This window comes from Anas acuta, chromosome 1, assembly GCF_963932015.1.
Source record: "Anas acuta chromosome 1, bAnaAcu1.1, whole genome shotgun sequence".
Taxonomy (NCBI): domain Eukaryota; kingdom Metazoa; phylum Chordata; class Aves; order Anseriformes; family Anatidae; genus Anas; species Anas acuta.
Window position 1 is genome coordinate 130,301,268 of NC_088979.1, and position 16,640 is coordinate 130,317,907.

General features: G+C 39.8%; 1 protein-coding gene across 10 annotated transcripts in view; it reads right to left on the reverse strand.

Moving 5' to 3' along the window:
* ITPR2 (inositol 1,4,5-trisphosphate receptor type 2) overlaps positions 1-16,640 on the reverse strand; it is a 273,831-nt gene that overhangs the window by 12,309 nt on the left and 244,882 nt on the right. For all 10 annotated transcript variants that reach the window (XM_068655998.1, XM_068655985.1, XM_068655992.1 and 7 more), the window contains 2 exons: positions 14,720-14,885; positions 13,311-13,471 (listed from right to left, as the gene is read on the reverse strand). In XM_068655998.1, the coding sequence (XP_068512099.1) occupies positions 13,311-13,471; positions 14,720-14,885 (327 nt within the window). The remainder of the gene's footprint in view (positions 1-13,310; positions 13,472-14,719; positions 14,886-16,640) is intronic.

Sequence of the window (16,640 nt, forward strand, 5' to 3'; positions counted from 1 at the left end):
TCCTCCAATGCCAGGTGGCACCTCTCAGTGGCTCACTGTGTAGGGCATCCCTGTTACAGGTGAGGGGCTGAGCTGCTCATGGAGCTCCACCACAACCACCAACGTGCCTCCAGCTCCAGCTTCATTCACCCTCTCCTTCTCCTACTACTCTTACCATCATCTCTGCAAATTCACTGTTCATTTGCCATGCTAGCTTACATCTAGCTGAATGCCTGTGCTTTGCAATGATATTTCTGCTGACTGCATTTAAAGTGAGCAGAGTTATGGTGCTTATCCAGCCCCATGCCATTCCTATCCGCACACCACCAACCTGCATGGACTCTCTCTCTAAAGCCCCCATTCTTCTGATCTTCTGTTAGTATTGATTTCCTTTTGCAAAGCATTCTAGCAGGAGCTCTCTAGATACTGAAGTCCACTAATACCACCGCAATGTAAACACACCCTGCAGAATCATACCACTGCTGAGGACAGAGAGGTTGCCTGCTCCTTAGATACATACCTACTGTTCAGCTGGTAAGGATATCACAAATTTTGATCTCTTTTTGTCAATGTAAGTGCTGTTTTCAAACAGTGGATCGGGGTCTAACTTGCCTTTTAACCTCCAAACCATGACCTTTACTTCGTATCTTTTGTAGCATGGGATTCAGGCTCATACTTGTTGAAATGTATGCATTTTTTTTGACATTTAGCTTTAATTCTCTGCCCCTGTCACTTTGCATTTTGCAAGTACTGTCCATTTTCTACCTTTAGCTTCAATTTGGTGTAACAAAATCTTTGGGAAATATAAAGACTCAGCTGGAGACTCATTTTTCAGAGGCTCAGGACTTGACCTTGTTCTCAGCTTTGCACAGGCATAGCTTCACTGATTGCAGTGTGATTGTTCTGGTTTAGGATACTCCCGGCATCGAGGCATTTTCAATCCTGATATCAGTGTTCTGCTTTGGGTCCATTTTAACTCTGATGTACTTTGTACATGGTGCAATATGAAAGGACAGCTTAAAGTACAAAATTTTCTTTTAAAATTATTTAGAATTATTATCTATCCTACATTATTATCCCTAATGGGCTGTAGAGAACAACTGTATTTTTAAACAAAGGTATGATCATGCATTTACCACACACTTGCATAAATGCGCATACTCAAGTATTTTTCAGAGAGGAAAGAGATGCAGGTTTCTCTTTGAAGTGTCTTTTGACAAAGCACCATCAAGCCATGGCCACCTTACAGCCATATGGGCCTGAACACTACCAACATGCTCTACAAACTGTATTCAAACCACTTGCTGTGTTCAAATGCTTGCCCATGGCTTGTGGGCATTCCTCTGTTCAACTCCTCTGCACAACTCCTCACCTACATGCATGGAGGCCAAGGAGAGTCCCCTGTGGATGAGACACAGTTCCCAGCTGGTCCCACAAAGTACCTACTGGGACACACAGGGCACTTTTATTCCCAGTGACTTTGGGAAATAGGTGGAAATCAGAAAAACTGGGCTCTCAAGGTGAAACGTCTGTTCACTCAGGTTCATGTCTGCCATTTTCAGAAGCTGCAGGCACAAATCAATAAAAGAAAAAAACGCATTACTACAATGTGAACTTCTATCCGCCTGTACCATACTTTCATTTAGCTCACCTCGCATTGCTAGGAAAATATTGAAATGGATCCTCTCTGCTCAGATCTGCTCTTCCTTTTTTTTTTTTTCTTCCCAACCCAGTATTTAAATATGGTTTGTTATGTTCAATTAAAATGTATTTTCTCTTGAGAACAAGCAGATGATCAGTTTCACAAACCCAGAGTTACAATTCTCTTTCAGCAGCACCCGGTAAAATGAAAAACAGAAACAAAACATTTTAATCACATGTGTATAAAATACACAGGGTTCATTAAATCTGATTTAAAGTTGCCTGTTTGTTTTGGAGACTCTTTAAGCTACTACTACTCCAAACTCACAGAACTGTAATGTGATTCCTGATGTATTGAATTTCGTGGGATGGCTGTAGTGGCTTCCATTATAGACAAATTGGATGCAGCCAATTTACAATCTCCAATATATACTTTTATCTCAAAATGCCCTGTGAGGCAATTGTGTAAAGTACTTTATCAGGGATTGTTGTTGGTAATATTGCAAGATTTCATGATGTAAAAAATACATCAATGTCATTTAAATTGAACAAAATGGTTCCTGTTTTTTTTTCTGTACATTTTTAACCGTCTTCTCAACAAATTTGTTCAATAAATACTGTATGAAACAAACATTTTGCACTTTGTCCCACAGATACGATTTGCCAACCTGATTGATTTCTTTGTCTGCAACTAATCTGATTTCTTTAGGCTATATATCTTCTCTTTTATTAAAGATGATGTAATCTTAGCTTTTTATCAAACACACAACCACCAAACTAAAAAGGGAGAAGATTCCATGAACTAGCTTTGAAACCAAATCGAAAAAGCTGACAAATATCTCATAAAGCAGATCCCAAACGATAAATGGCACAATGAGACCAAAGTTATACAAATTCAGAAACATATCGATGCAGAGTAATACAGACCTGTGGATTTTTCTTCCCACAACAGATATAGAAAACAAGCAACTTCATCATATCCATTAGACCTTGTAAAATGAGTTCATACTATTGCTGCATGCAATCCTCCCAGTTCCTACTATCTCTCAACAGTGAGAACTCAGAGCCAGCGTTACATTTTGCAGCTTTTCCCCATTCTAATTCTTGAAGAATCTCATCTCAGTATTTCAAGTCCAACCAAAGTTACACATATTTACTTCTAAATGGCGTCCTTGGTAAGACAACAACCTCAGACTCATATCCCTGTGCTTTTATTAATGGCCCTTCTATCTTTGGGAAACTCAGAGTCCTTCTTTTCCTCAGGATCTGCAGCTGTCTTAGCTGTGGACGATTTTGGAGTGCCTTTCTCATTCAGGAAGCCAGAAGCTTAGTACCACTTTGTTCCACAAAGAACAATAATTGTTTTCAAATGTTCCAATAGTATTCTCAAATAACACTGAAGTGTGCCCGTGTTTGCTGCTTCTCCTAGAGTGCAAAATGAAATGAATTCAGTTTGCATGCTTTGCAATCTGATCATTACATCATTCCTCCGGGGCTGAACTTCTTATCAATATCCAGGACCCCAGTCAAGGTCCAGGTTTCATTAAGTAAAGCCATATACTTCCATTCCCAAGAGAACACAGCCTCAGCTTCTGCCAGGTTTTCAAGCACAACTGTAGGTGCTTATCCAATGCCATGGACAGCCTTTTCATCATTTGAAATCAGAGAATAAAGGTCTGCCCACACACAGATCCATCTCAGGCCACATACTTCTTAACAAAGGGATAAAAGATGGCTTTTGCAAGCTGCCTGTAAAGTTAACAGCTCCAGCCTCTGGCAGGTCAAGGAGGGAGTGGATTCCAGCAGGGAACCGCAGCCCATGTCCTGCCAGCAGTGCTGCTCGGCTTGAGGATGCTCCAGCTGGAACACCTCCACTGGATGTTTGTGGGGATGTGCAAGTTTCAAGGAACACTGCCTCATGTCCAGACCCCTCCTTGAGTCCTTAAGTCCAGCAGCAAACAAACAAACAGGAACCCAACTCTACTCATTTATTTTAATTTGCAAATTGAATGAACTGAATTTGGAAGAAGGACAAGGAGGCTTTAACTACACTGTACTATCAAGGCAGAACCCATCCTTACAGCAGAAATCAGTCCTTGAAGCCTAAATATTTCTCAACAGACAGGCAGCCATATCTTTCAAATTCAGAGGAAATCAAGCTAAGCTTACAACAGAGCTACAATACCAGAGGGTACAAAAAGGCCAGTGCTGGGTAATATTAACTGACTGCTTCCAGACCTCAGGGAAACAAACACACATCTCAGGACGAATATACTTTTGGAAGGTTTTAGGTTCCACTCTGTAAACTGCAATTACATTACAGCTTTTTATTCAGAAGTAATTTCAAAGGAGAGGGAAAAAAAGAGAGGCTTGTGCTAGTGCAGGAATCTGTCCCCTTAGGGTTAACAAGAACATGTGAGGCTGAGCACGGATGTAGCAGGGACAATGGCATGGCACAGTGGCATGGCCATCCCCTCACTGTGTCAGCTGGAGGGATGAAGGCTATCTCCAAGCCGTCACTGCACACACCACATCTGCCTGTGCTGTAGCACTTGTGGTTGATGTTGATTTTTCTCTCACTCCAGCTCTTTTTCTCTGCACTCCAGCATTTCTAAGGAAGCAGGATCAGATCTGTGGTTTCCCATTCAAGCAGCAACAGAATTAATTTCGCCTTTCTGGGAAGAATGTATATAAACTTAAAGCCACTAAAACTTCAAGCTTTTAAATGAGATCCCAATAGAAGTTCACCTGTCCTTTTATTTCCCTATACCTCACACATCACCTAGTCAACGAGGCCAGCCAAATTATTTATGGTGGACCAAAGAGCCCAGTTCTGAAAGATGCAGAGCCCCTGAAGCAGCTTTCTTGTATAATAGGAGCTTTGTACAGAGAGGCAAAGTCCTCATGTGATGCTAACTTTTCATGCATTGACAAACACGCAAATGAGCAGGAAATCAGCTAATTAGGCATGTTACTATAATTGCTTATTTTATGAAGTAGAGAGGGAGGTGTTGAGCTCTTTTGTAAGATAATAATGTAGATGCAAAATTGTATGGAGAAGCAAAATAGTAATGGGCTACCTGAAGAAATGAATGTTATTTTTGAATAATAGGAAAATCAACAATAGAAAAATAATTCAATACTTAGCAGAAGAAAAAGCAACAAACTGTAATATGTTCTGTAAATATAAAACTGGGTAACACTCAGGTATATGAGGGGAGAAGGGCAAAAGCAGTGGCTGAGCCTGTGCTAAGCACAATTCCAGTTCTGTTCAGTGACTGCCTATCACCACTCAATGGCTCTGAGATCCTCTGTTAAGTTTTAGGCAGGCCTTTAAGCAGAAAGATCACTTTTTTTCCAGGACTTGGTGCACCTGAAGTGAAGCCCTGAACATCGCAGAGGGCCTGCTTCCACGTAGAAGGGCATAGAGAGACTACTGCTCGCTTACTCTCCTATACTGAGAATAACAAAAAATAGGAGCAGTAAATCATGTGTTTAGGCATATTTCTTTAATTGCTTATTTTATGAAAACCCGACTGCAGACAAAACCGATATTGTATTTCCTAGGAAATTAGCCTGTTAGTGAGACCTCAGAACTTATTTAGCACCCAGCTTTTGTGCAATTGGTATAACTGCCACGGTAAGTAATTACTTACCGTGACTTATGTGACATGCATTGTATCAGTCTTTTAAAAGTAATTAAGGAAAAGTTGCATAGCTTAATGCTATGTACATACATCTCATCCTTGCAAGTTTTGCTTTGATAACATCTGCTCTTTTTTGGAGGAAGGCCAGTTTTTAGCAGTCAAATAAATTAGACATAACAATAGAAGCATTATTAGCTTCCCCAAAGTTATAAACGCTATGCCCCACTCCGGCAGCACATTTGGGTGCACAAGTCCAGTCCTGTGAGTATGTCAAAGTCTTTAACTTGCCAGATCAGAAACTTGGTGTTGAACTAGAATTTATGATAACGAAGAAATCTTAAAAATACAAGTTTATTTATAGTGAGCCAGTTTAAGAACCACAGTTCACAGTCCCTGGCAGATTTAGCTGTAGCAGTTGACAGGGTCACCCCTGTCAGCTGTGTGCCCTTTCTCCCTGCTGATTCTTTCCCTACCAATAAAAAGGCAAAGAATCAGTAGTGTGTACTCTCCTCAAGCAGTGCAGTTCAGACTGGCGTGACTTAAATGGCCATCAATTTTCACATTAATACTCCAGGCTGTGAACTGCAGAAGCTCACGAGTGAACAAATGCACTGCTTGTCCTGCCCCCTCTGCTATTGTTGTGGTAAATTGCAACAGAAGGGTATGGTGGACATCTGGGGGAGGAAACTTCTCAAATTGTCTAGCTTGAACCACCAGTGTGTGAAAAACACACAGAGTGTCAAACAGAGTGTCCCTTCTGCAGTACGAATGTTACCTGGGATTGACATTTCTCTGTTTTAAGTCATTCTTAGATACTACCCGTATGGTGTTTAGCAATCGTTGGCTGTAATTTAGGCTATCACAGAATGGTTGAGGTAGGTTGAGTATCTATAGACTAGAGAGAAAAATTAGCAGGGAAAACTTTTGCCTCCCAAAATTCAAAAAGACAACGGATAACATAATAGAAAAATCCTGGATGTCAGAACTTTTTTTTTTTCATCTCCAAAGAAGTTACATTTTAAGACCTGAGGTCAACAGCCCTTTTAGTACATATTATTTTATTACATTCTTTGAAAAAAAATGACAGCAGTGAAGAACAGCTTGTTCTACAAACCCTGCTCCTGCTTGCCTGCCTGCTGTTCCCCTTTCCTTGCAGTGCTTTTTCACTGCCTTTACCTCATCCACTTGTATTTCCTTCGGACCTGCCTCCTCCAGAGCTGGGGTTCCCCGTGGATTGCTCGGGGATGGCCATGGAATAGGCTGGATGTCTGGCTCGCTGCCTGGCAGTGCCAAAGGGTAAGCAGTCAGGCTCTTGACACAGTGCTGTCAGGCTCTGCAGGCTCTGCCTGGCTCCTGCTTCTGCAGTTTCAACAGGTAGCCACTTCTGCTGAGGCTGCCTAAAATGCAAGAAATCCTTTTGCAGGCCACACGCTGGCATGCCAGGGACTATCCACAAGGAAGCCTGGCTCTAGGAAGGATTTGCCCATTGTCCCTGCCATGGCATTTCTGACACCTGACATCTCCACTGGGGTCAGAGCTGCCCACGAGCCTCACAGACTCTGGCCGGACCTTGCAGCGTCACTGCCAAGGTATGAACCCAGGGGCATCAAGGCAGAAGAGAGGAGGAAGCTCACATTAAATGGCTTGCATTGCCCAGCGCACAGTATGGGCAGAAAGACAGCTATTGTGAGGCTCCTTGATGGCTCACTTGGCATTATTCCCAGTGCTGCTTCTGAATGTAATACCTACTTCTGTGTATCAAACAGAAAAAGAAGGCAAAAGCATGAGACTGGAGGTAGGAAGAAAAGACACAACAGCACCAGCTCAAAAGAGCACTAAATTCAGCTCAATTTTCAAACTTCCGTATTTAAAACCAAACCAAAACAGAACCAACCCTCCCCCTCAAAAAAAACCCCACAACACAACAACAACAAAAATAGATTTTTTTCCAAATGGGGAAAGCATTTTTCCTCCTGACAGGGACATGTTTAAGACATTATGCCAAATATTTATTTAATATTATCAATAAAATTAAGCTGACACCTTCAAAATGAAGTTTCTAAACGTTACAAATGAAGTAGTTAAAATATTTTGTCACGTTACCAATGGCTAGGCACAAAAGTGCCTTTAAAAGAACTAAGTAAGAAAAATTGCTATTCAGAATTTCAGGCTGATGTTGCTCAAGCAATCTTTTCTGCCTAATTCTAAAAATGGTGATGGGAATTTTTCTTTGGATTTCAGTGGAAGTACTGGGATCCTGAATAGCCCGAAGAGATGCTTAAGATTAGGGATTTGCTATTCAGGGAAGATATATTTACAAAAGAAGGTGTAAAGGAATATTTTTAAGATACTATCACAGCATAAAAGGCTCAAGGTCCCAATAACCTCAGTGGCAGGAGGACAGAACCATTAATTTCCTACTGAAGACTGCCTTGCTTTAGGGACATGGCTTAACGCATCACAGTATCTATCCTTTACTCTCATGAACATAGACTGGTTTTAGAGCAGTTTTCAGCTGATCGAGGAGTTATGTAATTGCACCAATTACATCCAATTACATAATTAGAGTAAATAAGTAATAATATAATTAGGTGCTGTAATTATGTAGTTATGACAGGTAGCATTAATGCTAATAAAATCCATTATGAAACTTGCTAAGAACTGCGGACAGGGCATGCGAGAACAAAACTTTTAGGGCTTTGTTTTCTGAAGTCTGTCATTCTTCCAATGGGCAAAATAATTAATGTAATTACTATGCCTACAGCCTTTTATTTTTGCAAATGAATGGAGGTACAAGCCATAGGCTAATTCGTATCTCTCTCTGACTTGCTGCAAAAAATTCAGTAACTAATCATCTACATTTTTTGCCTCCATTTATCTATTTGCAGCTATCAAAGCTTTGGTGAAATCTGTATGTATAAATTGCATCGCCGAAAAGAGAAGCCTGAAATTTAGATGTTAACCTTCAGTGTTCCAGTTATCACATTAAACTGTCTCCTCTGACAAATGGACACAAGGAACATTCAAAGATTGCTGTATTGATGCAATACAAGTTATGTGCATCTCTGTGGGTTTACTAGGGATGGAATTTCTGGTCAAATGGGTCAGATAAGAATTTTTTTCTGCTGGAATGAAAACTCAATAGGGGAATCATTCATGCAGTTTCTCAGTGCAAATATAATGCATGTATCCAGCTTTTCAAAGTTTCTGTAATTTTGGATATGAAGTAATACCTGTCTGACTTCATAAAAGAAGCCTGGAAAATAAAAAAAATAATAAGACCTACTGCCCTGATTTAATATTAATTAATATCTCATCCAAGAACTGATACAAGATAGAAGCCAGAAGAACGGGCATCACTAAACGATCTAAAGTGCTTTATTCCCATCAACATCTCCAAATAGGCACTGTCTAAAAAGTTAGAGGTGAATAAAGTATGCGTTGTTTTACAATACATTTTATACATTGTACCTTTTTTTTTTCTTAGAAATAAATATATTTTATATGAGCTGGATAGCTACTGATTACTTCAGTCACTTCTCAGAACAGTGTGCTAAGCACTGAAGCAAATTCAGAGCTGATGATCTGAATATCACAGCGAACATTAGGAGCTTGCACCGATGTCTATGTTCCAGAGGAAGAAAGCAAAATAAGTCCTCTGCCCTAAGGACTTCTGAGGTTAGAGACACACAAACTCATAGAAATGCCTTGAAACAAGCCACCCCTGGAACAGAAATTAAAGTGAACTTGGGAACCTGCAAAAATGTTTCCTCTGAGTGGGGGCTGTATTTTTTTTTCCTTTGTGCTATCACCAAACCTTCAATCCAGATGCTTCACTGTTTGCTGAACAAATGATTGGTAAACAAGTATCACAGTCAGTCATATTTTGGGGTCCTGATGGGTCTGGACAATAAAGAAACAAGACTACCAGAAAATGCAGACATTTCCCCTGGTGTTTAGTTCTACTGATAACCACTCTAATGTTGCTTTCTGGAATACAGAAGTAGAGAAGTACAATTAATAATTGGTTCCTAACCACAGTTGTAGGCATAGTGAGGATGACATTTGGAACTAAACTTTACTTTCTACTAAGAAACTACTGAGGCATACTCCAAAAATTGACCTAAATATATATAAGGATGGGTCTGAACCTTGAGGATTAGATTTGAGTAGAAATTCTCTTCAAGTACTCTGGCTGTGAAAACACAGAATTTGATCCCTTAAAGCTACAGAAACAGCCATAAAGGCCTACCTAATTACAATAAAAACTCATTGAGCTAGGAGAGCTTTTCCAGGTGTACTATTCATGGAATTTCACATTCTGTATCACCCTAAATGTAAATTCTTAGTCCTCCTTGTCCCCTTCAAAAATGCCCTGAGACTGAGGTGTTCTTCTACCCTCCCACACACTTTTCACTTTTTTTTTTTTTTTTTAACTAAGTGAGAGCAAAGGTTTGCCACACTTCATCCAAACAACAGGTGACCTTTCAAGGATCTCTTTCTACCTTTAACCATCTCCAATTTATTAATCACCCACAGGTCCTGGCAGCACATTCTACTGTAAATTCAGACATTCTCCAGGTTTATCTTCCACTACATATAGTGTTGCCATATTGACTTCCATAACCTTCTGGCTTAATCAATGGCACCCAAATTAAAAAAAAACAACTTCTCTCTCATTTTCAACTTGATGGTCAATCCATCTTCTGCCACAATGTCAGAATCATAGAATTATAGATCATCTGGTCCAACCTTTAACCTAGTGCTGTCAAGTCCGCCACTAAACCATGCCACTAAGCGCTACATCTACACGTTTTTTGAAGACCTTCAGGAACAGTGACTCAACCACTTCTCTGGGCAACCTGTTCTAATACTTCACAACCCTTTCAGTGAAGAAATTTCTCCTAATATCCAGCCTAAACCTCCCCTTGTGCAACTTAAGGGCATTTCCTCTTGTCTTATCACTTAGTGCAGGGGAGAAGAGACCAATCCCCAACTTGCTATAGCCTCCTTTAAGGTAATTGTAGAGCAATTGTACAGTAATGTTATCCCTTACAGAGCGAAAAATGCTTTTGAACAATTATTTCCATCCTCCTCTTTGCCTATAGTGTATGTTTCATTATTAAGTATTGTAATCCACTGCACGTCTTGCATCTTTTCTGATATGCTGGGCATTATATTCAAGTCGATTCAGCAAAGGAAACTTCATATTCTTTTCTTGCCATTGACTTTGAATGCTGCATTCCCTTCTGCCTTGAGCCTCTTCACTATGCATTTTGGACTCCCATCTGAACTACAGTGTCACATCCCCATAAACTCCCCATCAGCCTCATTCAGTGATGAATGAGTCAGTTCCACTGGTAAGCCCAATTCCCTTTTGAAAGATTAATTTGAAGTTTGCCTCTCTTGTGCTAGATCCTAAGCAGAACTTAAATCTCTTATCAGGGACTTTGTTACCTCTTCCAGAATCACAAGAGTGGTTACTCAGCCTCCAGTCAGCTGAAAAGTCTTAAGCAATTTGTTTCCCTCTTTGTCTTAAGGCCAAAAATTGCTATAATGAATGTAGTACATCTTGCATATTTCCAATATAATTTCATTATTATCATGCTGGGTTTGAAACACACGAAACACATAAGCTACATCAGCACCAACAGATGATGACACCTGTAAAACTACCTCTGGGTGTTTCACTTTTGAATCTTCTTTTGGTCATAAGCAAAGTTATATCTCTCAAATTCTTCTAGCTGAATCTCATACTTCCAGGAAATTCCATTCTTCCAGTCAGATTATTTTATTTAATTTCTTAATAGTCCTTGTACCATGTGGTATTAAGTAATCTCTGGCTCCAAGATAAAGAGTCCTTTTTTTAATTCACTCAAATGTTTCCAATTGATTCTGCTTCACAGATGCAGTATTTCTGCAGCACACTTACCCTATGTACCTCTACCTAGGGTAGCATACCTACCATATGTACCTCTCCCTCATCCAGAATAGCCACTAATTTTATATATACTCATGGGAAAAAAAAAAAAAAGCCCTCTTTCACAGGGTTTAATAATTCCAAAACCTTGATTACTATTAACCACTCAAACCACCAGTATTCTGCCATAGAGTGTCTTTGAGAAATCAGTACAGTGCTTGAGGTCACATGTTTTGGCACTTTTCTGTTAATGTTTTAGGTATTCAAACAGGAGTTCTGACTATTAATGCAAAAGCAAAATAAATTAGTGAATTGCATCAGAAAATTCAAACCACTGCTGCCACAGGATGAATACACTTACTATGAATATTAATGCATCCCTGAAAATTAAACATTAATACTTAACATACATACTCTCAAAGTTAAAAACCATATAAACATTGCAGGGAAGGAGAGGAAGAAGAGAGTAGGAAGGAACAGACAAAGGAGACAAGTCCTACAGCCCAAAGATGTTGATTCCATGAATTAAAGAGCATTTCTGAGATAAGCTAGAAATATTTTCAGGTAAGAGGACAACTTGACACTATGAATAATTTCCTGTAATGGAACAGAGAATATAAGCTTTTGTCTTAGCTTTTCTATCTCACCTGTCATACAGAAGATCCATTACTGCCTAACAGCATAAATGCACTAAGCTGGTCAATAGGACTGGCAGTTCTAAATTTCCATGGACATAGGCAGCTCCTCTGTACTTGAGCACTAAATTCCCATGACCTGCTACACTGCCTTCCCACATAGCGGTAATAGCAATTATAAAAGTTCCGTTTCACCACAGCATTCAGTTTAGACCTTCTGTCTAAACACAAACCGTTCTTCAAGGTGAGCTCTGCACAGGTCTGTGCAATGCGAGTCATCTACTCCAACTTCAGCCAGCTCCCTATTAGGAATCTTGTCTAAACTAATCATTTTGGCTCTCAATGGAGTGAGAAAGGCACTGCCACGGTATGTCACCCAAGCCATCCTAGACACCTATCTTAAGGCAGGATAAATGACACAGCTTTCTACGCTGACATCTATTTAAACCAGGTGCCTGACTTTCAGACAGCTAAAGTTAAAGGAGAAGACTCTTCCCCTTGGCTAGGCTTAGGACTACATGTATAAGGGCACCCAGAATTTCACAAGCACGATTGAGTAGTACGCATAATGAAAAATTCAATGAAAGATAACAGAGTAGATATTCTCCATAAGAAATGTGGCTCCAGAAATACGTGAACAGCAAAGCCTGATGTGCATTTGGTTACACTGTCCTCTGGGATTCAGACATATGTTAGCTCTGCAGCCACAAATCCCAGCATAGGCCCTTAGCAGTGCAGTAACTGACAGGAAGTCCACAAGAAGAAAATGGTACACCAGACTATCACAAAAGGTAGTAAGAAACGTCCCTTGAATGCCACTCTTTGTGGGGCTGTTCTGGAATTCCTCAAAAATGAAGCCCCAAACCAGGTACCATTGACAACCCATCCCTCTCTTTCACTGGAAGGAACTCTCTTTGACAGTAAGCTGGAAACGAAATGTGATTGAACATCTCTCTGCCCGCATGTCATCAAATTTCTGTCTCTGACTCCAAGTCTGAATCCAAAAACTCTTCATGATGAAGAGTTTCTGCAGCTCTTCAAATCCCTGAAGCACTTCTTGGTCTTTTCAATAGCTTGTTCAGAGCAGTCATAGGAGAAAACACTAGCCTCTCAACACTAACACTGTGCTTCACCGTTCAGCAGGAGACATTATTTTTCTGGATAGCAGCCCAGAGACACGGACAAAGCAGTAGCAGCAGCACATGTTATGCATGCTCCTCTGCCTCTAGTTTGGCTAATGAGGGAATAGAACCCACAGAGCATGACAGCACGAAAGCCAAACTAGCAACTGTGGCCTGTACCTTCATCTTTTTCATTATGTTTAAGACTGGGCTTTGTTGCAGACTGTCTAAGACATGTGAAGAGATTTTTAAAAATACAAATCGATGCCTCGCATTGTTCAGACAGAGGGAAAAGGACAGATATGCTCTGCTCTAACTGCACAGAACATCTCTCAGTTGCATAAAGTACATGCCCAAATTGACTTACCACAATCATTTGTGCCACATAACTCTCTGGACCAGTGTATTCAGTTGGATCTTTAACTTTGACAAGAACTATAAAGTATAAATAATGCCACATGTTGTGTTCTGACTTTATATGCTCCTCAAACGAAACTGTCTTGTTATCAAATTTATCTCTCTCCAGTCCTGCAAAAGACATGAACATAATATTAAAAAAAAAAATCAACATAAAAATACCCAAATCTGTTAAATATGTTGGAGAAAGGAATCTAACTTAATTTAAAGGTTCATAAATTTGAAGGATTCTAATTTAAAAGCTATAACCACATACAGTAACTGCCAGGCAAGAAAATACCAGGATAGAAGGCATTCCTGACAGAATTCTTTCAGCACAGAGTTTATTCTCTTTTGTGATATTTCCGCTTAATAACAATAACAGTATAATAAATATGTTACAGTTTTACAGTGCCTTCTATGCTGAAGGCTATAAAGTACTTTACAAGTGTTGGTTCTGATTCTTTCTAAATGTATACTGGTTAGCACACAGCATGCAATCTCAGTCCTGATCTTGTGAAGATTTATGCATGCGCTTAGCACCAAGCATGTGAATAGTCCCACTTAAGCTGCAGTGGGATTGTTTGTGCACTTAAACCTAGTAGTGAGGGTGAGTCTTTGCAGAGATGTAGTTGTAAGAATTTCATGTTATTTTTTGTTGTATCCAGTTGAGTCTCTGAAGAATAGTGCCATAGTGAGGAAGGAGAGGATTCACAAACGGTTTTCTCCATATTACGGCTTTCCTCCTTGGATCTCTTGTAGAGCTTTCCACTAAAGCCTCTGTGCACTGTGGCTGTTCATCCCTGTCAGTACAACCATGGAAACAACACCCAGTCTACAAAAAAAGAAGGTATTTCTAAAGTCCCCCATGGGAGTGAAGGTCTGCCCCTCTTTGTGACTGCACCTCAAAATAAGCGCGATTCATCTGTTGGCTTTGTGAGGATGATTTTCATTTAATTTTTTTGTTCCCTGTTTCATGTCACCTTCTGAAACAGGCGGATTTTGCCGTTGTTACCCTTCTGGAATGCACTGTGCTGTGAAATAGCAAGCTGTACTTTCATCTGCATTATGCTTTGTGAAATAAAGTCAGCAGCTGCACCAACTCCATTAGTGGTGATGATGCGAGTGTGAGACACAGCTCTTCTCCCTCAGATCCTGGGTAGAGACTGCAAAGCCACCTCTTAGCAAAGCTTGTCTTTTGACTCCTAAACCAAATCTGTTTCCTACTGAGAAGGAATAAATTTAGAACCAAACTTGGACATTTTTACAGACTTTCTTTCCAGAAGATAACCACCCCTTAGGTTCACACTTTATTTATTGCGAAATAGTTCATTTTTTGCCTTTACCCATCAAATGTCTCCATAGCTCAGAAACACTTACCACAGATGAAACAGGTTGTCTTTAGTATTTCCTCCTTTTTCTGCTTTTCACTCCTGAGATCAGCAAATGTATCAATTATGACTCCAAAGATTAGGTTCAGAACAATAATTATGACAATGAAATAAAACAGAAGATCATAAACAACTCGTGCAGCAAACAAGGGCTCCTGAAACAATAATAAGGTTGCAATAAGATACAAAAATAGCACTTCTCTAAAATATTAAATAACATTTCCACATTAGTTCAGCAAAGCTGTGCATCTTTCTTTTCATATGCCAAATTCTGTTAGCCTTACTTACAAAAATAGATAGGGACTACCTATACAAGTAGGCAAAGAAGATTTGGCTTCATATGCCATATATGCTATCTCTTCAGTACTGCTGTGGTCCTTTGTGCTGTTTCCTATAGCAGGAAGAAGAGACTAGCTTGTGTACCAGATGCAGTGTAGATGCATTACTGTAGTCTCCTCTACTGAAGATAATTATCTTCCTAGTACAGAAACAGGGATATACAGTTTCTAGTTCCCACTGACAGCTGTGATAACTCTTCTTAGTATTGTACTGTAGCACATAGGGATATGCTGATGGTATGTTCTTGTGAAATATTCCAAACTGACACCAAGTTTGCACACTGAACAACTGGAAACCAGGGGAGAGTGCCTGCATGATGACAAGAACAGTCTACTATACTCTGTCCAAGCAGAGAGCATTGATGGTTCTAGCACTATGCTAAACCAGTGTCCTGGCTATAAGCTGGCTCAGGGTGGGAAGACCACTTTTTTGTCTTCCTAGAACAGCATGCACATGCACACACACGCCACTTTGAAATGCTTATATTCCCTATTTTACCATAGTTTTGTATGTTCACATCTTAGCTATTTTCCTTCTTGCAAAGGATGGATTGGATTCTCATTAACATCTCTAATAAAACAGTAAAGTCATTCTGTGGCAAACAGGAGAAAACATTCAGTGTAAGAAGGAGGAACGTAAAATCCATGTTCTTCTCTTCACCATGACACTAACTTGAAAGCCACTGATTTTCTCAGCTTCCCACACAGTCATTTGGATATGTGCTACCTTCTGTGACATGCTTTAATATAGCTAGCATCAGATTACTACTAGGTGGCAAGGGTCACTTTCAAAATTTGTAAGTGTTTATAGACTTCATGGGGATGGTCTGCAGTCTCTCTAGAACCTCCTGGTCTATGAGTTAGGACCTAGATTCCTACTACTCACACAAGGAGCTCTTCAATCCAGATCTGAGTTATTTGTCTCTGGACTCTTGAAAGCTCTGATGAAATATCACTTGTGAGTTTAATCCTGTTATGGTGTGGCCCACCAGACAAAGTGCAGCTAGATTACCTTTATTTATGCTGTCCTTCTCGAACTTAAATCAAAATGCATAAAACCCAAATATTATGAACAGCTTTTAAATGAACTGCATTTTGAAGAAGACTTCAGGAAGAGGACTTCTACTGTTACGTATGGAATTTTGTTTTGAATTTGATGCTAGTTCAGTATAAATAAACAACAGGACCTATTCCAGGGCAGATGCCAAGCTGAAATTCAGCTAAAGAAGCACTTTAGGTACTAGAATGGAGAGTCTTGACATATACTCATTAGTCAATCCTTTTCAAAAGTTTGCACTTATAATTCTTAGTGCAATAGCAAACTGATCCAATCCAGCAATACCTCTTAGCAGTGCTTAGAAGGTTACGACATGCTCCACTTTTCAAGAAAGGATAAACTATTGCCTAGAGTTTCTTTCTTCAAGTAATATCACACCAAGCACAGCTCTTCCCATTAAGTATTCCATCTGGGATGTAAAAATTACATGGATAAATCAACTGTGTAACATTAGAGCAGACTAGATAAAAATACTGTCTATAACCTCCAAAAATTGACTTTGGCATTCATGAGAT